General features: G+C 42.8%; 2 protein-coding genes across 3 annotated transcripts; both read right to left on the bottom strand.

The window, feature by feature from the left end:
- On the bottom strand, positions 1–2,234 carry LOC112258674 (DELTA-stichotoxin-Hcr4a). Its single transcript, XM_042327411.1, has 3 exons — positions 2,080–2,234; positions 974–1,110; positions 1–881 (listed from the first exon to the last, which is right to left on the bottom strand). The coding sequence occupies exons 2-3, from the start codon at positions 1,075–1,077 to the stop codon at positions 434–436; spliced, it is 552 nt and encodes a 183-aa protein (XP_042183345.1). The 5' UTR covers positions 1,078–1,110; positions 2,080–2,234; the 3' UTR covers positions 1–433.
- Positions 2,235–2,813: 579 nt separating this feature from the next.
- On the bottom strand, positions 2,814–4,590 carry LOC112258673 (bryoporin). 2 transcript variants are annotated; one of them, XM_024433200.2, is made up of 3 exons: positions 4,444–4,590; positions 3,999–4,137; positions 2,814–3,484 (listed from the first exon to the last, which is right to left on the bottom strand). In XM_024433200.2, the coding sequence occupies exons 2-3, from the start codon at positions 4,100–4,102 to the stop codon at positions 3,055–3,057; spliced, it is 534 nt and encodes a 177-aa protein (XP_024288968.1). In that variant the 5' UTR covers positions 4,103–4,137; positions 4,444–4,590; the 3' UTR covers positions 2,814–3,054. The 2 variants fall into 2 exon arrangements, with proteins under 2 accessions (XP_024288968.1, XP_024288967.1); XM_024433199.2 differs by having other exon boundaries at positions 3,999–4,112.
- Between the last annotated feature and the right edge of the window lie 20,324 nt (positions 4,591–24,914).

Genomic DNA, 24,914 nt, shown 5'->3' with positions numbered 1-24,914 from the left:
TAGCTTTAGCAAAACAACAACATTTATTCCAAAGACTATTATTGCCATAAGTAGATACAGACAGAGACAGCTCCTGGCCATGTGTTGTTAAGAGAGCTATGCACCCTCGTCCTCCGGTGAGTCATTGTTTGATTTACATTTCTAGAGAAGATGCCAGTTGAAAGAGGATGCTACTGAGAGATGAACAGTGACTTATACAGAAAAGAGCAGATATCGCTTCTGCCTGGATTCATAAACAAACTAAACTGTGATCTTGAGCAGATTTACTGAAAGGTCATGTCTGGAAATTCAGACATGTCAGCAACAAAACATACAAACAGTAGCAGTACGGCAGAATAGTAATATCTATTGGTGGATGGATTGGTTAGAGCGGTACAACACAGCACAGGTATACTGTAGTGCTGGTGGAGAGGGTGGAGGCTGGAGGTTCCCCTTAGTGAGCCTGCTGGCTGGGAGTGAACAGCTTGTCCCATACCTCCACCTTCATGATGGCCCTGCCCATGGGGGACATGGTGGCCTTGATGTCCAGGTAGTTCCCTTCATAGCTGATCCCTGAGCCATTGGCTTCTTCTCTTATGAAACCTTTCTGGTTCTTTTCATAGTACATCTCTTTATACAGTGACTCATCACAAGCTCGGCCCTTGTTGAAGATGCCCACAGCGAACCAGTTTTTGTAGATGTTGTAGTCCCAGGGCACACCGAACATGAGGGCCACCGTCTCGATGTAGTCGTTCCGGGACCTCTCAAAGAGGTCATAGGTCAGAACGCCATAGCTGCCCGTTGCCTTGGCGCTTGATTTGCTGAATGTGCAGACTTCGGTCTTTAGGGGCCGCACTGTGGGCTGGGGAGGGTTGTAGGTATCCCCACTCTCCAGGAATACCCTAGTGAGGACACACGCACAACGTTACGCTTTCAACATTTCCTTGAATGTACAGTGTGACAATAACAATAGTTTGGTAAGGTGTGCACTCACTTTGGGTTTATGAGACAGTAGTTGTTTGTGAGATTGGTGATCTCAATGGTGACATTCCTCTTGCTGCTCAGGTTAGCTACCACGGCCTCGGCTGACTCTGCCATTTTGGAGTGGTTCTGATATGTACCTCTTTATTTCTATAATACAGAGACTAGCAGGGTTAAGCCTTTCAGTTAGACTGCTGTGCAGAAATACATTTGTGGTTGACCCCCTGGAATGCCAAGGGGGATCTGTATTCATATCTGATCCAATTCCATCCAAAAACGTACTGTAGAATACAGTTACTGTACGTGTCCCTCTGAAACCCTTCACTCTTTGTTACGACATGCCTTGCTCGGTGTCAAGAGGTTTTTCTCAAATACAGTAGAGAACTTTTCAAATTTCAAAAGCAATGTCTTCACGACACACACAGGTTTTAAACAGCCAGTTTAGAATGGGAGATGTGAGAAACGCCTGAGAACCTGTGTGTAATAAGGAATATTTCAAAGATGTTCTCAACAATAACAAGATGGCTGCTCACTCTGCTCGGCTCATTAGGAAACCTGGCTCTTTAATTACATTACTAAGTAACGGTGAAATAAGCAGTTTAGAGAGGGGAAACCTAGAGAAAATCATTTCCACTTTCATTTGCAGGGAAACGGACACAAATCAAACGGATGTCTCACATGTAAACTGTACTAATAGATTCACATATGCCCAATAATGAATCTATAAATTGTCATCATATCAATGGTTACCGTGGGAGAACCAAATGGAAAGAAGATTTGTGTTAAAAAAGTATCATGGGAAGGGATCAAATGTAGGTGGAATACTGGCACCCTTACAACTCCTACAGTATATAACCTCTAGTTCTACTTATTCCAGTAATACTCATAGTGGTCATGAAAAGAAGTAACATCTTACCTGTAAAACTAATAGGAGTAATATCTTGCCTGTAAAAGTAATAGGAGTAATATCTTACCTGTAAAAGTAATAGGAGTAATATCTTACCTGTAAAAGTAATAGGAGTAATATCTTACCTGTAAAAGTAATAGGAGTAATATCTTACCTGTAAAAGTAATAGGAGTAATATCTTACCTGTAAAAGTAATAGGAGTAATATCTTACCTGTAAAAGACTTCTCTCAGCGTGTTCTCTCAGCTCTAGAGTTTAGTTTAGTAAAAATGCACCTGAAAGGAGGGACCTTTTTTTCAATCCAGGAAACAGTTTCACTACTCTGTCAAACACTTTCAGAACACCCCCCACCCCACCCCAACAACATTATGTTGTCTAGCTCTGTGGGAACGAGTCCGTACCACACCCTAATCTGGGTTTGGAGCTGGCAGACCAGAACAATAGATGGTTCCAGGTGGATAAAGGCCCATTATGTAAGCAGGGAGCAGTCACTCTGCAGTATACTCCGTTTCTCATGATAGATTATGTGTGACTGCATGCTTGACTGACTTGGAGGAATTGGGTGATTCATTGCAATGGCATTGTGCAACAGAGGCACTGAAAAAGCTGAACAAGTAAATACATGCACCCCTGAAGCTACGGTCATCTCTTATATGCTGCAGTTCTACAGGACGTTGGACAAGGCAAGAGACCAAGAACCATGTGAACCCTGACAGGATTATGATCAATTCTGAGCCAATAGTCACTGAATCACATTGGATTATTGTATTATGGCTAATATAACGTCTCTTTATGATTCATTGAAAACTGACAGTTCCAGGAATCTGAATTCAATGTAAAACCTTTTATTCTTAATGGTAAATATGAATGATTACATGAAACGGTTCAATAGATCGGGTGTGTAAGTACATGTTAATAAAGGTTATCACTAAAACATCTTACACCAATTCATTGTTCAACGTTTTATTAAAACAAACATGTACAGGTGCAGAAAAAGACACAGAATCAAATATTGTGAACAATTAGACAGTAATATCTTCCAGTTGATAAAGATTTATTAATTGGATAACATTAACCACCTACGTTGGTTGATTCATTCATTCTTATATTTAGTACGTGATTATGTATCAATATAAACTTGTTCCCTGCTGTGAGTTGGAAAAATGGCTCAGCTACCAGCTTGTCTTATTAGTGCCCCATTTTATCATAGAGCTCCACCTTGATGATGGACTTCCCAACATTGGACATGGTGGCCCTCAGGTCTACGTGTTGGGCCTTGTACTCCACCCCTGACCCACTGGCCTCTGATCGGACAAACTTGCTGAAGTCCTTCTCCTTGTACATGTGGTTGTACAGTTGCTTGTCGCAGGCGCGTGCCACCTCGAAGACGCCCACCCCTAGCCAGTTCTTGTAGAAGTTGTAGTCGTAGGGCACGGAGAACATGATGGCCATGCGTTCTGAGCACACGCGGCTCTGCATGTGGAAAAGGTCATAGGTCAGGACCCCCACGGCGCCCGTGGCTGTGTCGTCATCCTTGGTGAAGGAACACACCTCTGTCTTGGTGGTGCGGACGGTGGGCTGGGGTGGGTGGTAGCAGAAACCACTGGACATGTACACCCTGGGAGGTAGTAATGGGAATGGGGTGTCATTAAAGTTCTAATTAATTATCTGAACATTCATGTTGCTGATAAAATCCTAAACCTTACAACTGGACTTAAAGTTGTGTGAAAATACACTTTTTAACTTTTAGGATCACTGTCTCTCTACTTTTAGTCATTTCACTCTTCCTTTCTTCCTGTCCAGCCACTCTGTGCTGATGGATGGAGTGTGAGTGCTGCTATGGATTCGTAAGCAACACAGAGTGAGCCAGCGTGCAGTGTGCAATGAGCCACGTTGTGTCACTTCATGATGGATAGGTGGATGTACGCAAAGACACGTTACACATGAAAACCACCCATCCAAGAGAAGCCTGCCATAAAATATATTTACTCTGAGAAATTCCACCGAAAAGTAACATACAAATAACAATCTGGGGATGGGCAGCTGGTTTGTTATTTGGTTAAGTCATTTCTTTTCCATAGTGGTGTACTGTATGTAATGTAAGGAGATTAGAGTATTGAACGCCAACATACTTGGGGTTGATGAGACAGTAACCGGTGGTGACATTGGTGAGCTCTATAGTACAGTTCCTGTTGGTGGTTAGAGTGGCTGAAACGGCCTCTGCGTTCTCTGGCATCTTGGCTGGTCTGAGCGAGTTAGAGGGGGAAAAAGCTGTATAGTGGTATTTAGATGTGTGGAAACAGAGTACGTCTGGAGTGTAAAGATTATGACAGCTGAAGACATAATATTTCTCTCATGAGAGTAGCTTTGCCAACACAATCAAAATAACATTCATTAAAAATCTCTTTAATCTTCCCTTCAAACTAAAACCTCAGAACAGGTTTGCAGGCAGATGCATGTTTCTAAAAATCTAGGCAAGGTAGCAAACAAACCGTTCTGATCCCAATGCATCACTTGCTAAATATTGTAGCAAGCAGAAGACGTGAATTATGATGAAGACAATGTAAAGATATTCACCTTCTAAGTTCAGAAAACTCCAGTTGTGTCAGGCAGAGTAGAGTAGATTCGTGTTTCCCCAGACTGATGGAGGAGAGGAGGAATTGGCTGAAGTCACGCCTACTCCGATTACACTTTTGCGTGTTCGTGCACAAACACAGGTGTGGCACGGAACATAGAAAACAAGGCATACTTTTGAATGAGAGCAGCCAAAAAAAGAACGAAAAACAGGAAATACTGCATACCAATGTAATAGTTTTGACTTTTCCTGTATTTATTGGTGTTATGCTGGCTGCTGCCAGTTCTATTATATCAAATACTATGGGAGAAGATATTTTAGATTGAAAAGTAAGGGATTTGTGCCAATGAGACTGTTGTAACAAATGCTATCAATACAGCCAGCTCTACAATACTCATAGAACATTCCATAGTACTGTGTTTTGTGCTCTGACATGATGAGGAAGATCAAATGAAACATTGTTGCTGGTATCACTGCAGGCCTGGGAAAGATGTGGGTTCTGCATCTGTACATGTGCACGTACCAACCTGTAACAGATTCCTCACAGCCAGGTACCACCCTATCACAACAATGCATTGCAACACAGCCTTTGACACACCCCAGCTTCACAAACCTCTCCCTCACTCACACTTGTCAATAGAAAAATAAACACACCCTTCTTTTAATGTAAAAACCGAGCGGGGCAATAATTACTCAGCATCGATTGAGAAACCCAGTGGATACTGGAAGTCCAAAACGTCTGCTGGTTATTGGTGGCTGGGAATGACAACTGAATGAACAAGAGCTACAAATGTGTGCTTTGGAATCCCATGTAATTATCGTAGGTTTGCATCCCAAATGGCAACCTATTCCCTAGAAGTATATAGTCCCTATATACTTTATTTAACCAGGTAGGCTTGTAGAGAACAAGTTCTCATTTACAACTGCGACCTGGCCAAGATAAAGCAAAGCAGTCCAACACAAACAACAACACAGAGTTACACATGGAATAAACAAACATACAGTTAACAATACAATAGGAAAAGTCTATATACAGTGTCTGCAAATGAGGTAGGATAAGGTAGGAAAGGAAATAAATAGGCCATAGTGGCGAGATAATAACAATATAGAAATTAAACACTGGAGTGATAGATGTGCAGAAGATGAGTGAGCAAGTAGAGATACTGGGGTGCAAATTGCGGTAGATAATTTAAAAAAGAGAGGGTCCAGATTGTCTGGCCCGGCTGATTTGTAGGGGTCCAGATTTTGCAGCTCTTTCAGAACATCAACTATCTGGATTTGGGTGAAAGAGAAATGGGGGAGGCTTGGGAAAGTTGCTGTGAGGGGTGCAGGGCTGTTGACCGGGGTAGGGGTAGCCAGGTGGAAAGCATGGCCAGCCGTAGAAAAATTCTTATTGAAATTCTCAATTATAGCGGATATAGTGATCCCTATGGGCCCTGGTCAAAAGTAGGGCACTATAAATGGAATAAAGTACCATTTGGGACACACTAAATGCTGTGAGATGTGCTGGTGTAATTGGACCATTGCTGCCTGCTGTAAGTGTTGCCAGATTTCAGACTTCACCAGATGGCGCCAAACATGCACTTACAGTTTGAATGGTCAGCCTTATGGACAAATAGAACTTGCTTTACGAAGGTCGCAATGCTTTCAGAAATGCACTGATGCTTCTGTGTTGTAGTTTGACCTTTCAATATCAGAAATTAACATTTAGTCCTGCACAGATTTGATAGAGTACTGTGAAAATTTCCTCTGAATTTCATGTTATGGTCAACAACAATAACCGTGAATCACAGGAGGTTGGTGGCATCTTAATTGGGGAGGATGGGCTCGTGGTAAAGGCTGAAGTGGAGTTGGTGGAATGGTATCAAATACATCAAACACATGGTTTCCATGTGTTTAATGCCATTCCATTTGCTCCATTTCAGCCATTATTACTATCCGTCCTCCCCTCAGCAGCCTCCACTGCTGTGAACATAGGACACACAGCAACCTTCAGCCATAATGACTAGAATAAGGCATTATTTCTGTATGAATGAGTCAGAATATTAAATGCATCTTGGTAATTGTGTTTGTATAAGTGAGATATGTTTATTAAAAAAATCTCAACCTGATCATATTAGTCCTACTATTTACATTCAAAGTCCTCTTTAAACTTACACACCCAAAACTAAAAAACACAACCGGATAAGAGCAGAAGACACAATAAACATTCAACAAGATGCAGTGAAAATCCAGTAGTCGGTCACAGTAATTGTTATAGTTTATGCCTTGATTGTCTTTTATCTTTGTCGCTGGGGTTTATCCGTGACTGAAGAACTGCATATTAAACTATTATTACTCATGCATAGAGCTCAACGTTTCTGAAATATCATTGTTCCGTATATAGAACCATTTCTTATTGACCTAACACATCTACTGTATATCAATCGTTGATGTGCTCTGCTTGGTTGATGGCAAATTGCTATGGAATGTTCTACACATTGCACATTACACACGTTGGGAATAAAATATAGATTGAGTTTGAGAGAGAGCGAGAGAGAGAAAGATCAAATCACATTTGATTTATCACATGCACTGAATACAACTGGTGTAGACTTTACTGTGAAATGCTTGCTGATGAGCCTTTCCCAACAATGCAGAGTTGAAAAATAAAATAGTAACAGAAAAGGAATAAAATAAAGTACACAAGAATAGAGCTATATGCAGGGAGTAGCAGTACCAGATCAATGTGCAGTGGTACGAGGTATTTCAGGTAGATATATACTAGAAGGCAGGGTAAAGTAACTAGGCATCAGGATAAATAATAATAATAATAGTGAAATAAAGAACAAAGAGAGAGAACGAGGCAGACAGAGAGAGAGGGAGACAGAGAGGGTGACTGAGGCACTCAGACTCCTGACTCACTGTCTGCTGGCTTCCAGACGTCGTTTGCTGTCTATGCCAAACTTGTATCTTGCCCCATCCCTGATGCACCATATCCAAGACTGATACTAGTAGTCACATCCATCTATAGTATATCTGGAATGTCAGACTAGATTGTCAGGCGTTTCCTTTTTCTATAATCTGTCCTGGTCTGAGTCCAAATTTGAACATTTTGGTTCCAACCAATGTGTCTTTGTGAGAGGCAGAGTAGGTGAATGGATGATCCCCGCATATGTGGTTCCCACCGTGAAGCATGGAGGAGGAGGTGTGATGGTGTGAGGGTGCTTTGATGGTGACACAGTCAGTGATTTATTTAGAATTCAAGGCACACTTAACCAGCATGGCTACCACAACATTCTGTAGTGATACGACATCCCATCTGGTTTGCACTTAGTGGGACTATCATTTCTTTTTCAACAGGACAATGACCCAACACACCTCCAGGATGTGTAAGGGCTATCTGACCAAGAAGGAGTGTGATGGAGTGCTGCATCAGTTGACCTGGCCTCCACAATCACCCGACCTCAACCCAGTTGAAATGGTTTGGGATGAGTTGGACCGCAGAATAAAGGAAAGCAGCCAATACGTGCTCAGCATATGTGGGAACTCCTTCAAGACTGTTGGAAAAGCATTACAGGGGAAGTTGGTTGAGAGTGTACAAAGCTGTCACCAAGGCAAAGGGTGGCTACTTTGAAGTATCTCAAATATAAAATATATTTTCATTTGTTTAACACTTTTTTGGTTACTACTTCCATATCTGTTATTTCATAGTTTTGAAGTCTAAAATGTGGAAAATAGTAAAAATAAAGAAAACCCCTTGAATGAGTAGGTGTGTCCAAACTTTTGACTGGTACTGTATATATACAGCGGGAGAACAAGTATTTGAATCACTGCCAATTTTGCAGGTTTTCCTACTTACAAAGCATGTAGAGGTCTGTAATTTTTATCATAGGTACACTTCAACTGTGAGAGACGGAATCTAAAACAAAAATCCAGAAAATCACATTGTATGATTTTTAAGTAATTCATTTGCATTTTATTGCATGACATAAGTATTTGATACATCAGGAAAGCAGAACTTTATATTTGGTACAGAAACCTTTGTTTGCAATTACAGAGATCAGACATTTCCTGTAGTTCTTGACCAGGTTTGCACACACTGCAGCAGGGATTTTGGCCCACTCCTCCATACAGACCTTCTCCAGATCCTTCAGGTTTCGGGGCTGTTGCTGGGCAATATGGACTTTCAGCTCCCTCCAAAGATTTTCTATTGGGTTCAGGTCTGGAGACTGGTTAGGCCACTCCAGGACCTTGAGATGCTTCTTACGGAGCCACTCCTTAGTTGCCCTGGCTGTGTGTTTCGGGTCGTTGTCATGCTGGAAGACCCAGCCACGACCCATCTTCAATGCTCTTACTGAGGGAAGGAGGTTGTTGGCCAAGATCTTGCGATACATGACCCCATCCATCCTCCCCTCAATACGGTGCAGTCATCCTGCCCCCTTTGCAGAAAAGCAGTCTTTTATACAGGTAACGAGTTCAAACAGGTGCAGTTAATACAGGTAATGAGTGGAGAACAGGAGGGCTTCTTAAAAAAAAACGAACAGGTCTGTGAGATCCGGAATTCTTCTTCCTTCTTCCTACCAACTTCTGGTTGGTAGGTGATCAAATACTTACTGTATGTCATGCAATAAAATGCAAATGAATTACTTAAAAATCATACAATGTGACTTTCTGGATTTTTGTTTTAGATTCCATCTCTCATAGTTGAAGTGTACCTATGATACAAATTACAGACCTCTACATGCTTTGTAAGTAGGAAAACCTGCAAAATCGGCAGTGTATCAAATACTTGTTCTCCCCACTGTACATACATACAGTATATTAAAATACAAAAACACATTCATGAGAAGCACAAATAAAACATCACCCAGAAGAACATTTAGATTCCTCGACAAGTAAGTCTCCAGTCAATCATTTAAATTGCCAGAAAGGCACCAGAACATCAAGATTGAATGTTTTTAGAATTTTGTTCTTCTATCTCCTCCTCTGACGAGGAGGTGCAGCAAGGATCGGACCAAAATGCAGCGTGGTAATTTTCATACATGTTTAATAGACGAATAAACACGAACAATACAAAACGCAAAAACCTAAACAGCCTATTTGGTGCAAACAAACACAGCGACAGGAACAATCACCCACAAAATACTCAAAGAATATGGCTGCCTAAATATGGTTCCCAATCAGAGACAACGATAAACACCTGCCTCTGATTGAGAACCACTCCAGACAGCCATAGACTATGCTAGAAAACTCCACTAAGCCACAATCCCAATGCCTACGAAAAACCCCAAGACAAAACACCCCACATAAAAAACCCATGTCACTCCCTGGCCTGACCAAATGAATAAAGAAAACACAAAATACTAAGACCAGGGCGTGACAAATATGGTGCATTAAAACTAAAATACCCTCGGAACCTCAAGAGTTAATCAATCCAGTGAATGGGTTAGGCAACTCAAGTGTCTATACTTCAACAGCAAAGTTAGATAAGATGGAAGTTTATGATGTAGGGCCCACAAAAGGGAGTAATACAGAGATCTATGGGTCTTTAACGAAGTCCAGACAACCTTTTGATACAGGATGCAGTGATGAATATCAAACCTGTCACATGTAACAAAACGAAGGGCACTTTGGTGGTGAGAATCCAAAGGTTTAAGACGATTAGCAGCTGCACTTTGATAAACAACATCACATAATGAAGAACAGATAAGAAGGTTGACTGAATAATCTGCTTCCTACTGCTTAGAGAAAGGCACAATCTGTTTCTGTAGAAGAAGCCAACTTTAAATCTTAGCTTCTTAACCGGCTCATCTATATGTTTTTTAAACGTCAAATCCGTATCAATCCAAAAAGCCTAAGTATTCATTTGCGGGAACACGTTATATTGGAGAACCATGTAATGAGTGAAAATGTAGTTCATGTGAAACAAGAGTTTAAAAACAACATGGATTTTGTTTTGCCTGTGAACTTCAACTTAGCGCGAACAGTTTCAGTCAGCCTGCCATTACCTGGCACTTACCAAGGACTATTTTGAGGAAACATTCAGTCTTTCCTGTGGAGGAAACGTTCAGTCTTTCCTGTGTCTAGACCCTATCTATCTATACTACCCTTTAATGTAACTTTCCAGTCAATTAGTGGGCCTACATGTTTAATGGTTCGCCAATGATTGTATGCAAATTCACCAGTTACATATCACATTATGGCTGTGCAGAAGTCGTATAAATGCATAGGTCTCTGTGAATGAACTATTTTGATGAATCCTTCAAGCCATCGGTATAGTCTGTAAAAGGTAAAGGTTCTCAAACATGGGGTAATGGGTGGAGGGGGAGGCGGGAGGAGAGGGGGATTATGTAAACTTCAGCGTTTGATTAATTTTGGCCTGAGACCTATCTCTGGTGATGGCGGTAAAGCGGGGAGAGGAGAGAGAGGAGAGAGGAGCGTGCTGATTGATTGCCGCAGGGGGAAGCAAGGTTCTGCACGTTACCTTTTTGATGAATAGGCTGTCAGGGCCCGCGAACAACCAAATATGGCCCCGTAAATGAATGTTTAAGCGGTTATGCTATAAGTATAAATATTAAACGTCCATTAAGGGGGATTACACTTGGTGCCACTTTGAGAAGGGATAATAAAAGGACGGGGGGGACGGGGACGGGGGGGAGAAGAACCCTGAACAGTGCAGGTGCATGGCTGCCTGTGTGTTTGTAATTCTCCTCTAACAAATGTTAGAATTCTCAGCAGCGGCGAAAAGTCCTTGACATTAATCTCATTTATTCTGTGTGTGTGTGTGTGTGTGTGTGTGTGTGTGTGTGTGTGTGTTTGCAGACCTGCGTGTGTTTTCAAGAGGGCGAGAAGAGGAGGACTAAAGATAGGGAGGCTTTAACTTGACAGAGCATGCCAGTGCATCCCCCTTCTCAAATTACGGAGCGTTTAAAAGCATCCACGGTGGTGCACTTGGAGTGAGAGTGTGAATAAACGCCTGGTTTAAAGATTATTTGTGCTCAGCATGGAATAATTCCCCCTCCAAAGAGAAATCAATAGCGTTGTGCTGTACAAATACATTTGTGTCACTGCCTGCCGAGGGGACAAGGAGAGGAAACCTTGCTCAGGAAATGGGTTTAGACAACACACATCAAAATGACTAAAACCCACAAATTCCAAACGATCAGTGCTGATCCAGGGAGGAAAGCCTGAGCAAGTAAGAAGGCATTGGGAGCAAAACCAGTTCAATATGGAATTTAAAATCATAGGCCCAACCATCTTCAGTCCATTTAGTGACAGGCATAACAAGACATAACGTAATCCAAATGGAATACTAACATCTCTATTTCACGTACACATCCCTCCCAATGTGATTTCAATCTGTTAGAACTCAGTAAGAGAAAATTCAAAGTTTAGGAATCAGTAACTTTTGAAGCTCCTGCATTTGTCTAAATATGCAAATATATTCAACAAGCATTTTTTCAAGTAAGCATATTCCAACAAATTTTTGGCAAACATCCCCTTTTTCCTCACCCCCCTCCCATGTGTGTTTTTCCCTCATTTGAGTAATGGCTAATCTTTTTCAATTGGGCACAGATCATTTCTGCTTAATTATTATGTCAACTATGCCAAAACAAAAACAAAAATCCACACACACACAAACTCTCTCTCTCTCTCTCTCTCTCTCTCTCTCTCTCTCTCAAATATACTGTACACTCCGGCTCTGCTGGGAGTGTCTTTGTTTTTCCATAGTCAATGTAAAAGGACTCAACATCTCTTTCTCTCTCTCTCTCTCTCTCTGTCTCTTTCTCTCTCTGTCTCTTCGCTCCTCTTCCTTGTTGCAAGACCAATACACAACATTATAAACTTAGTAATTAGTGATTTGCTTAGGCCATTTACTGAATTACCTTCAAACATTGACACACAATCTGCATGTAAGTGAAATAGTTCTATTGAATAGTTGCCGTGCATTTCCACATCCTCAGACTGTGCTCTCTCATCCTCACATTGGCTAAATGATGAACGCCAGCTCTCTGTCTGGGACTGATCCTCAAAGATCAAGACAGACAGGAGGTCAATACACACAACTGCCCATCCCATCTCTGTTCTGTGCATTGGCTTTTCCTTCTCTTCTCTTCTCTTAAACCCCCCAACCCAACCCAACCCATGCCCTGCCACTCCGTCCCCTCTACAAACACATGCCGTCCCCTCCTTCCAAACCCTCCACCTCCACTTCGCTCAGTCCTCCATCCTGCTTTAGAATAAATATGATCCCATTGACCCAAAAGCCGCTGAGAAGCGTTGCTCTATAAACAGACTGATGCTCAATAGGAGGCGCTGAGCACCCCAGGAAGAGAGCGACTGCTGTAGTGGATAAGTGCGTTTCTGATGGAGGTAGTGGAGGGGGGCGGGAGAAGTGTGGGTGGGGGGACATCTAGCATCTGAGTAGTTTGGCATCATTTATCAGTTTTATTGCTTTACTGTCTTGTTGCTATCTGCCACCATCCCTGGCCAACCCCCACTGCCCCTTCCTGCACCCGTGACCCCTGTTCCTACGCCACGTTCCCTTCGATCACTCCAGGTTCCTCCTGTGCAATTAAGCGGCGGCAGAGGGCGGGTAGATGAAAGGTGTGACATTTTGCTTTTGACTGCAGATGAATTCGGAGCAATGGAACGGACGGATGTGTCCAGGCGTAAATATGGATTTATTTTCCCTGCGTTCCCACACTACTCCACTTTCCTCACTCCTGCTCTCTGACGTGATGGGACCTGGCTTTAAGAAAGGGCGACATGTGCCTTAGACTCATCCTAAATCATGAGTTGACAGTTTAAAAGGGCACAATGCAATGGATGTTTTTTTTTCTGTCTCCATGGTTATTTTCCCCACTCGATAAGCTGGGCTATGTGTTTTGAACCTGTTTGTGTATTTGATGGAGAGACTATGTGTCACTGTTTCAAAAAAGGGTGTGTTTTTTGTTGTTGAGTATCTCTCTCCTCCTTGAATCACCCCAGGACAGCATGAAGGCTGTGGGCCCTAAAAAGAGTCCACCCAACCCAAGTCCAATTGTGTCACCCAAACACTAACAAACACTTTAATAATCTAATAATTAATGTTTGCTCACAGTCAGTCTCAACCCTCTCCTTAGGTGCCCTTAATCTTAAGGATCCGCCCCTTTTCCCCCCAATTTTTGCCTAACATGACATACCCAAATCTAACTGCCTGTAGCTCAGGACCTGAAGCAAGGATATGCATATTCTTGATACCATTTGAAAGGAAACACTTTGACGTTTGTGGAAATGTTAAATTAATGTAGATGAATATAACACATTAGATCTGGTAAAAGATTTATACAAAGATTTTTTTTTGTACCATCATCTTTGAAATGCAAGAGAAAGGCCATAATGTATTCATCCAGGCCAGGCGCAATTTAGATTTTGGCCACTAGAAGGCAGCAGTGTTTGTGCAAAGTGTTAGACTGATCCAATGAACCCTTGCATTTCAACATTTTGTATCAACACTGCACAAATGTGCCTAATTGCTTTTATTAATACATGTTCAAGTTCATAACTGTGCAGTCTCTTCAAACAATAGCAGGGTATTCTTTCACTGTAATAGCTACTGTAAATTGGACAGTGCAGTTACATAAACAAGAATTTAAGCTTTCTGCCTAAATCTGATATATCTATGTCCTGGGCATTTGTTTTGTTACTTACAACCTCATGCTAATCACATTAGCCTACGTTAGCTCAACCATCCCGCGGGGGACCCACCGATTCTGTAGAGGTTAGGAAAGGTTTACCTAAAATCCAGAAACTCCCAAGTGATTCCAGACATTGAAACTAGTTCAGTGGAATTTCCCCTCTCTCCCTCTCGCTCTGGAGTGCAGAACTGAGACAGCTGCAAAAATTAGTCACGTGACTCGTGACGTTGCTGGATGCAGGCCTCACTCTACTCCGCAGTCAGTAATTGTATGATTCACACATCCGCAAACTGTGGACAAATTCATTGTTTTATTGAAAGTGTACAGCTGAATTAGGTATTTTTGTTAAAAGTACTATCGGTTTTGAGTTAGGAAATGTATACTTTCTTTAAAAAAAATATATTTTAGCCCTTTTTCTCCCCAATTTCGTGGTATCCAATTGTTTTTAGTAGCTACTATCTTGTCTCATCGCTACAACTCCCGTACGGGCTCTCGAGAAACGAAGGTTGAAAGTCATGCGTCCTCCGATACACAACACAGCGCGCATCCAACCCGGAAGCCAGCCGCACCAATGTGTCGGAGGAAACACCGTGCACCTGGCAACCTTGGTATCCTTCAGTTTTCTGACCCCATAATTTCAGATTGCACATCTCGTTCATTTTCATCGTCGCTGAAGTGCTACACACACACACACAGTGATGTACAGTTGGCTGCGGGAGTTTGTACGTTGTATTTACTACTTCTAATTGCTGCTAACCATCTTCTGCATCTCCATGTATCTTCTACCGGAAAACTGTGACATTTTGTGTCTTCATCCCTTTATTTCCTGTATAAAGTGCAGCTGGGGAGCAAACACCAGCCTGCTCTTGCTACCATCTCTTTTTCCACTTTGCATAACTAACATTACTTGTCGTAAGGCTAACTCTATGAACTTTCGCAACAGCTCCTTCTCCTACCAAGTAAAATTGTGACATCAAGCTCCATATAAGGGCATATCGTGTGTAGGGTGTGTCCCCTCGGAGGGAGCACATAGTTGTCACCCATCTCCACTGCTGTGGCAATCTGCTACATAAAATAAATAGATCAAATTATCACAAATGTTTTAGGTGGGAAAGTGCGCGTTTTACTTTTGACAAAAATAATAATATTTTCAATAAAATAATGAATTTGTCAAGATTTGTGAATCATGCATTCACTAACAACGGAGAAGAGCGAGGCCTGGATCCGGCAATGTCAAGTATCATATGACCCGTTTTTGTAGCTGTCTCAGTTCTGCAATCCAGGGAGCGAGAAGGGGAGAGGGCAAACTCCACTGAATGAGTTTCAATTTATGGAACCACTTGGGAGTTTCTTGATTTTGGGTAAACTTCTCCTTTAAACTTTGCTTCACACTGAAGTATAAATGGTCCTCAACTCTCAAGACATTTTTTTTTTAATCACCAGAAGGAGAGGTTAATGGCATAATTATTCTAACAAACGTTTCAATGATATTTAAATGTCATACTTTGGAATATGAGCACAGAAGATACATACAGTACGAGCCTGTGCACATTCAAATGGCAAACCTTTAAGGCATGTTGAAATTCTAGGCCCATTCAGTAATAAATCTGTCAAATCTAATTTAACAGAACACAGTAACCTTCATGGGCTATGCAAACTGCTATCATTTGATATAAAGGTGATTTTCATGTAACTGGGACTGGCGAGTGGTGATCATTCTGTCAATGTGTTCTTGGTTACCCGTCAGTAAGGGGAAATAATCCCACTTTTCTAATACAGTTTAATAACTAATTCACTTGCCTAATGATCATTTATCAAGGGAAATTAACATTTGTTTTAATTAAGACACTGCTCTCTATAGTTGCCACAGTGTTCTATTCTTGTTTTTAACTTATAGTAATTGCCCAAGTATCAGTTGCGTGAAATTGTACACATGATTGAGATGGTAAGAGAAATGTACCAGAGTATATCTGAAGACAGGGACATTGAATCTACCACAACCACTAACACCATCTATTGTTTTTTGATTGCTGATGACCTGGCATCCACAGAGGCTGGAGGTCAAAGTTCCTGCCTTCTCCTTCTCGCCAACGACCCCTTAAACTTGAGAAATCCATCATCAATATTGACACAGCTGCTCAGCTTCAATGAAGACTGCTCCCCACCATTAAACAAAAACAATGCCAGGTGCACCAGGTGCTTATTTCTAGAAAAAAAATGTGTCTCCACTCAAGAAAACTTGCGCAAAGAGGGATGAGTATGATCCCACTCCAACAGAAACAAGCTCATTTGAGGCAGCCCGTGAACATTGTAGTGTGGGTGCTAAAAACGTTTGCAGAGCTGCCTGCCATGATTGCCATCCATGGCGATTGAGATACTTGGAGAGGACACTTGAGTACCTGATTCATTAAGGTGGGTTTTATACAACAAAGGGAGACAATGATAAATAATGATGTTCTCCCATGATTTGACCATAATACAGCTCTCTAACTCTCTCTCTCTCTCTCTCTCTCTCTCTCTCTCACTCTCTCGCTCTCTCTCTCTCTCTCTCCATTGGAGGAGGATGAGGTAGAACCAAATTAGTGGGTGTAAACATCAGAGCCAGACATTGGCCAAAACGAGACACAGAGGCAGGCGGGTGCACTGAGCTCCTCTGTCTCTCTGTAGCTCCCTAGCTCAGCTTGCCAGTTCACAGAATGTCAAGCGTGCTCCAAACATGCTGCGTTGAGAGAGCGCAATGACACTCAACCTGCTCAGAGACACAGAGAGGCCCTTGAGTGCTTCTTTCATGTGTGTTCATCCACAGAGCCATTTAATTCCATTGTTTATTTCCTCTTTCGAGCATTTTGTCGGTTAGATCCTGGCTCTATCCCTGGTGGAGCTTCTCGATATGTAGCTAGTGACTCAATAAAGTCTGGGGTTTGTCTGAGTCATTTGTCTGTTTGAGTGACAATGTGATGTGGCCACAGCCGTCACACTGGCATACCCTACTAAAATCAAAACGACATTTTATTCATTCGTCGCATGCTTCGTAAACAACAGGAGCAGACTAACAGTGAAACTCTTCCTTGTGGGCCCTTGCCAACAATGCAGAGAGAAAGAAAATAGAGAAATAATAGAAAAGTAAAACACGTAATAATAAAAGTCATAATAAATACACAATGAGTAAAGATAACTTGGCTATGTACATAGGGTACCAGTACCGAGTCGATGTGCAGGAGTACAGGATAATGGGGAATAGGCGTTGTTGTGCCCTCTTCACGGCTGCATTAGTGTGTGTTGACACAGAGGAACCTGAAGCTCTAGCATGTAGTATGAATGTTAGATTACATGAACACTCAATGTTGGACAACATCGGTTTCCCTTCTTTATTGGCTTGATCGACCAATCGCGGGGGGACAAAGCATCCATCAGACAACGACAGGACCAATCAGGAGCATTGATCCACTAAGGCTCCCAATCAGCAATAATCAGCCCGCTCTTTAGCCCAGAGGATACCAGACTATTGATCTTAACATAGTCTCTTAACTCTTCAAGCATTCTTTATCATTAGTACTGTGACCTAACGGCACACAGAGACAGTGAGAGAATTGCTCTGGAGAGGGAGAGAGAAAGACAGAGTGACTGAGTGAGAGAGAGACAGAGAGAGAGAAAGAAAGAGAGTGCAAGAGAGAGAGAGAGAGAGCAAGAGAGAGACAGAGAGAGAGAGAGAGAGAGAGAGAGAGAGAGAGAAAGAAAGAGAGTGCAAGAGAGAGAGAGAGAGAGAGCAAGAGAGAGACAGAGAGAGAGAGGGAGGGAGAGAGAGAGAGAGACAGAGAGAGAGAGCAAGAGAGAGAGGGAGAGAGAGAGAGAGAGAGAGAGAGAGAGAGAGAGAGAGAAAGAGAGTGCAAGAGAGAGAGAAAGAGAGAGAGAGACAGAGAGAGAGAGAGAGAGAGAGAGAGAGAGAGAGAGAGAAAGAAAGAAAGAGAGTGCAAGAGAGAGAGAGAGAGACAGAGCAAAGAGAGAGAGAGAGAGAGAGAGAGAGAGAGAGAGAGAGAGAGAGAGAGAGAGAGAGACAGAGAGAAAGAGAGAGAGAGAGCAAGAGAGAGAGGGAGAAAGAGAGAGAGAGAGACAGAGAGAGAGAGAGAGAGAGAGAGAGAGAGAGGGAGAGAGAGAGAGAGAGCAAGAGAGAGAGAGAGGGAGAAAGAGAGAGAGAAAGAGACAGAGAGAGAGAGAGAGAGAGAGTGCAAAGAGAGAGAGAGAGAGAGAGAGAGAGAGAGAGAAGCAGTGAATAAACAGCCAGCAATTAAGACACAGATGACAGTTGTCTTTCAAGGGAATTCTCTGAGAAAGGGAAGGCATTGGGAAGTTAAAGGCCAATTAGCCTCTTTCTGATAACTGAGCTTCAAGAGAAGAAGAGTAAGGGTGTTATAAAAAATGACAGTTTGTTAAGGAGATCCTTCAAAATTTCCATGCAGCATACAGACAAATGTTAGGATATGTGGATCATGGATGATTGTTCTTTCCAGAGAGAAAGAGAGATGGTGGGAGATTGTGAGGATGAGATATGGATGGTGGGAGACACAGAGACCATTAAGGCTTTGTGGTTAGTGATGGGTCAGCTGAGGATAATAGTAGATCTGGCTGGATCTAGCTACACACAGAAGCAGTTTGATGACCCAGCCAAAGTCACATTCAGACTGGCTTTGAGAAAATAGCTGTGACTATACTGAAAGGCCAAGAGAGGGAAGATGGTTTCATTCTGTTGAAGCGGTCATCACCACTGAGCTAAAAAATATCACCCAAACCATAAGGATACAGTTACTGTTGTGTCTAAATGAGATGATTGATTGATCCAGCCATATTAAGTAGCATCAAAGGAATCTCTTGACATTCTGGAGAGAAACAATACCATTATCAATATAAAATTGATTGAAATGGGAACATGCCTTTGATTGGGCCAAGTGAGAGTACTTTATGATTTGTATTTACTGAATAAGAAAAACCGAGTCAATGCCTGAGGCTGGAAAAGAAACACTACATTTGATTGACTTATTTCCCCTGATTTGCTTAAATCTCTGCTGAACTTCCCCAAAGGCCCTCTGCTTTAACTGAATGACTTTGGCTGTGTAATTGTTCTGGTCACGTTGGGGGGAAAATCAGTAAGTGTGTATGTGGGTGTGGATGGGCTGTCTTGCCAGTGAGAGGAACCTGGGGAATAATCAGATTGATCTGGAGACAGAGGAACTTACAGCCTGTTTCTGTGTTGGCACAGAAACAAGAGCAACAACAGTGGGTCCCCGATTAAGGCCTCACAGCAACACCCTAGAAAAAGAGAGAGAGAGAGAGAGAGAGAGAGAGAGAGAGAGAGAGAGAGAGAGAGAGAGAGACATGATGTGTTATTTTATTTGGCACCTAGATTCTGACAGCTTGACATTGATGGATCCCTTCGGTTTTGACTGTGTTATTGTCTCCCTACAAAATAGTCATATTAGTCAAAACAAAATATGACTTTGCCACTAATAGTTCAGCAATGTGCATTGCACATTAGGCAGTAATGAACCAATGCCAATCATCATCACTACCAGCGCCATGACCAGTATAGAGAAAGCCCATGCTCTTAAACCAGCTGAGGGATGGGGCTGAAGAAATGTAACCACTCTCAAATTCAAAGACAGAGCTCTGGAAGCAAGGACTGACCATCCATGGTATCAAAATGTCAGTTTGAACCATGTTTTGAGGCTATACAGTATTTGTTAACATTTACATTGTTTAAAAACAGTGGAGTTAAACAAGCGTATATTTTGGGTTCTGATGGCGTACGACAGTTGAACTAAGCTCATAAGACATTTGAACGATTTTTTAAAAGAATCAGTGGGTATAATGTATGCCATTAATTTAAAAGTAAAAAAATGGAAATCGAAGAATGCCCATTTAAGTCTTCCAGTGAGTCTGAATGTGAGATAGGGAGTCAGAGCGGCATGGCCCATTCCATTCACTCTCCTTCAAATAATGGGCTGCCAGGTGAGAGTCGTGAAGATAAGACGGATGGAGGATACACATAGGAGTGGGGCCTCTCCTCTGCAATTGTCTTCAGGTGTCAACTCCAGACGAGCTACCTGGCTGCAACCCCATCTCCTCCATTCAGGCCTAATAGGCAATCCATCCATCCCCACTATCTCCAGCTCTAGTGATGGGCAGCTAATTAATCACAATTGTGTGAGTTTTTCTTTTCTTTTTTGGTTTCTCTCGGTCTTGTAACCCCCTTCTCCCTCAGAACAATGTTGTCTCCTTTCCTCTATATACCCTAACAACCAGGGGTTGGAACCAACATCATTTTCCAATCGTTTTGTTCTGAACAGAACCATTCTTTTTTCCGTTCCAACCAGCAAAATAAAGTCCCCAAAAAGTAACGGCTTATATTGTTCCTTTCTGTTCCTTTTGAAAGCTTATTTTGTTGTACAATTACCCCAACATCACCAATCAGGGCAGATACAGCAGCTTGCTATGGAGCGGGCAAGTTATTTAAATGAAATGGACAGGGTAGAGCGTGAGATGCGACTGACATTTTGCTGGTGGGGAGAGAGTGAGAGAGGGTGTAGCAGGAGGCTTGGCTTGAAGCACTGGGCATCTTGTTGTTATGACATGCATTATCTGAATTAGGCCCACAGGAGTGGGCTTCTATGAAGGGACATTGAATGTCTTTGGCATAATGTTGGCATAATTGGCATAATGTTGGACCAGCTAACAAGCTTGTGTGTGCAGAGTGGCACCAGAATTCAAATAAAGACACGTGTTTTTGTGTTTAATAAATCCATCTGTACACAGATCCCTCACAAGCGTACATATTGCACCGTACCCAAATACATCCTATGTAAATATACACATACAATGTCATGACAGCACTTGCATGTACACTGTATACCTGTATACTGTATGTTGCACATGTCCACATTGTTTTGGTGTGTGTGTGTGTGTGTGTGTGTGTGTGTGTGTGTGTGTGTGTGTGTGTGTGTGTGTGTGTGTGTGTGTGTGTGTGTGTGCGTGTGTTTGCACATCCACAGAGATAATGATGTTTTGGTCATTGAAGCCATGTCAGTCATGTGTTATTGTCTGAAGAAACCTGAACCAAGAATCAATAGCCTGACGTTTGTGATTAAATGGGAGTGACACAAAGAGAGAGAGAGAGAGAGAGAGAGAGGTAGCAAGAAGAAGAGAGAGAGAGGTAGCAAGAGGAAGAGAGAGAGAGGTAGCAAGAGAGAAGAGAGAGAGAGAGAGAGAGAGAGGTAGCAAGAGGAAGAGAGAGAGAGAGGTAGCAAGAGGAAGAGAGAGAGAGAGGTAGCAAGAAGAAGAGAGAGAGAGGTAGCAAGAGGAAGAGAGAGAGAGGTAGCAAGAGGAAGAGAGAGAGAGAGAGAGAGGTAGCAAGAAGAAGAGAGAGAGAGAGGTAGCAAGAGGAAGAGAGAGAGAGAGAGAGAGAGAGGTAGCAAGAGGAGAGAGAGAGAGGTAGCAAGAAGAAGAGAGAGAGAGGTAGCAAGAAGAAGAGAGAGAGAGGTAGCAAGAAGAAGAGAGAGAGAGGTAGCAAGAGGAAGAGAGAGAGAGGTAGCAAGAGGAAGAGAGAGAGAGAGGTAGCAAGAAGAAGAGAGAGAGAGGTAGCAAGAGGAAGAGAGAGAGAGGTAGCAAGAGGAAGAGAGAGAGAGAGAGAGGTAGCAAGAGGAAGAGAGAGAGAGAGGTAGCAAGAGGAAGAGAGAGAGAGAGAGGTAGCAAGAAGAAGAGAGAGAGAGGTAGCAAGAGGAAGGGAGAGAGAGAGAGAGAGGTAGCAAGAAGAAGAGAGAGAGAGGTAGCAAGAGGAAGAGAGAGAGAGGTAGCAAGAAGAAGAGAGAGAGAGGTAGCAAGAGGAAGAGAGAGAGAGGTAGCAAGAGGAAGAGAGAGAGAGAGAGAGGTAGCAAGAGGAAGAGAGAGAGGTAGCAAGAGGAAGAGAGAGAGAGGTAGCAAGAGGAAGAGAGAGAGAGAGAGAGAGAGGTAGCAAGAGGAAGAGAGAGAGAGGTAGCAAGAGGAAGAGAGAGAGAGAGAGAGAGAGGTAGCAAGAGGAAGAGAGAGAGAGGTAGCAAGAAGAGAGAGAAAGAGGTAGCAAGAGGAAGAGAGAGAGAGGTAGCAAGAAGAGAGAGAGAGAGAGAGGTAGCAAGAGGAAGAGAGAGAGAGGTAGCAAGAGGAAGAGAGAGAGAGGTAGCAAGAAGAGAGAGAGAGAGAGAGAGAGATAGTGAAAGCAAGAGATGGGCAGAAGGAATTACACCTCCAGCTCTGTTAGCTTTAGTATCCACAGTGTAGCAACGTGGTCCCATATCATAGCCCAAGAGTCCATAAAGAATTAATCAACCTTAAATATCAAAGTTACTTTCTCTTCCTCAACACCTCATATTGCAGGAGCACTCCTGAGCCTATCCTTGACAGCCCTTTGATTCATTTCCTTTGGCCTGAAAGACAGGAAATGACTAGAAAGCTTGGATATTGTCAGGCGCTAAATGGAAAAGTACTACTTCTCCGCCTTGCTCTGGAGCTCTGGCAGGATCAATGCAGTGAGAGCTGCTTCTCAGTCCCCCTTGGTTGCTGCTCTCCTATCCTCTCCCACACGACCCTGAGTGGAGACGGCTTCCAGAGTGTGTATAATTCATACAATGCCATGATCAGTCTCCGGGCTGCATGGACATCATCTGAGGAGTGACGTACTCCCTGCAGTCTGTCACTCCTCAGGTCTCTGTGGTGTCACATACAGTATATGCTGAGCACGCACGCACGCACACACACACACACACACGCACACACACACACACACACACACACACACACACACACACACACACACACACACACACACACACACAGACTTAACTTGTCAGAGGTCCTCTATTGTAAGCCGGCCATAGTCTAACGTAGTCTAGAGTTCTCTCAGAGATATAGAGAAACAATATAGAATGGATAGGAATGGTTGATAAAGAAGGGACTTAGGTTCATAGAAGGGGTAACTCAAAGCCTCCTTGCCCAGGGACAGTGTCTGACTCACCAGGTACAAACACAATGCTCCTTTCCTTGTGGTGTTGAGATCCATAGAGATGCCTCTGGAAAGGAACAAAGGACCAAGAGGAGAACAAACACTTCAGGCTTATCCAGAGAAACTCTACAGGATTATAAACGCGTCTGAACACAAGTATGAATGGTACTTGGCTTTATGGACACACAGTAAATTCAGATTTAATGTGACCCTAATGTATTGTTCTTCACTGAGATGTTATGAAATGACTGAAGGGGTCCATCAGAATAAGAGTAACTGACTTTGGCTGGGTCATAAGAATATCTCTGCTGGACTTTACTTCTTGGTCAATGCTTCGTGGTCATTGTGTTTAGCATGGTCAGTGAACCCTGCATGGTCAGCTGGCTGCTCCGTCAGCATGGTGCTCCACGGGGGTCACTGTTTCGTGTCTGCTGGTGTTGGTCTTGGCCCAGAAACAGAGGGCCAGAGACAGCGTGGGGCTGGGCTTCGTGCCAGAGCTTGGATCCAGCTGGGGTTTGGACCCTGGATCGGGTCACTACCACACACACCCTGCAGGAGGGGGAACGTGCGGTCAGCTGAGTTAGCCCAATCTATTTATTTATTTTTAAGTCAGTTAAGAACAAATTCTTATTTTCAATGACAGCCTAGGAACAGTGGGTTAACTGCCTGTTCAGGGGCAGAATGACAGATTTGTACCTTGTCAGCTCGGGGATTTGAACTTGCAACCTTATCCACTTATCTACTCTGTCCCAAAAATATTTTATTTTACTTCAGTCTTGGTAGGTTTTGGTCAACCTACTGTCGATATAAAATCATGAAAAGATGACTGTCTATGCCATTGTACTGGTCACACCATACTCTACAGGTCATCATACTATCAACAAATCTGTTGACAACAACTACCTGCTAAGCTTACGGTTAGGGTTAGGTTTAGAATAAGAGTTAAGGTAAGGGTTAAGATCAGGGTTAGGATAAGGGTTAGGGTTTGAGTTAGGGTTGGTAGATAGTTAGTTGACATTGTACTGATAGTCTACAGAGCATCTACAGGTGGACTATGCAAGTAAAGTGACAACCAATACTGTAGTTCAACATCTTTCAGAAAATATTATTATTGTCGCTCAAGGTTGCAAAAACGTAATTCCATTTTTGAAACACCCAGCAATTCAAACCTCTGCACATCCTTCCCCGACAAAAGCCAGAGTGTGTATAGGAAGGATGCTTAGAACACACACAGTGGGGACTGTATGCTACTTGCATGACTCCAGCCATGCCTATCTACAATGGCCTGAGCTGTGAACTGAATAGGCTGGTTAAATGTTTGCTGATTGTGATGAAGACCAAGGGGAAGGAAGAAAGAAGGAAAATCAAACTAGTTGACTGCTGTATTGAAATGTTGGATTGGTCGGGTTCGAGGAAGACGGCCGAGGTGATTTCGGTGCAGCAATAGCATTTTGTGTTCCGGCGCTTGACCTAGACAATAGCCTCCGAGATGGAGCCCAGAGAGTGAGAGGGTCCTGGGAATGGATGCGGGAAGCATGACAAAGCTTTGCGTAATGATGTCGCTTTCAATTACTAACCTCTGTCAACCCTGTGCACAACGGAGGGCAACTAAGTTCCACCCAGAACAAAGAGAGCTGAGCTTCCCCACCTCCTCCAAGGAATCAATGTAGACAGAGATCAGAATGCCGACTGAGGCAAGGGAAGTGCTCAACTGAATCCGGAATCAAGAGTCACTATGCTGTGGCCAGATGATGTGTTCCGACCATCAGGAACTATTGTGTCTGTG

This window comes from Oncorhynchus tshawytscha, linkage group LG09 (genome assembly GCF_018296145.1).
Source record: "Oncorhynchus tshawytscha isolate Ot180627B linkage group LG09, Otsh_v2.0, whole genome shotgun sequence".
NCBI lineage: Eukaryota > Metazoa > Chordata > Actinopteri > Salmoniformes > Salmonidae > Oncorhynchus > Oncorhynchus tshawytscha.
The sequence above is the reverse complement of the archived record's forward strand: the minus strand, read 5'-3'. Positions and strand labels throughout refer to the sequence as shown.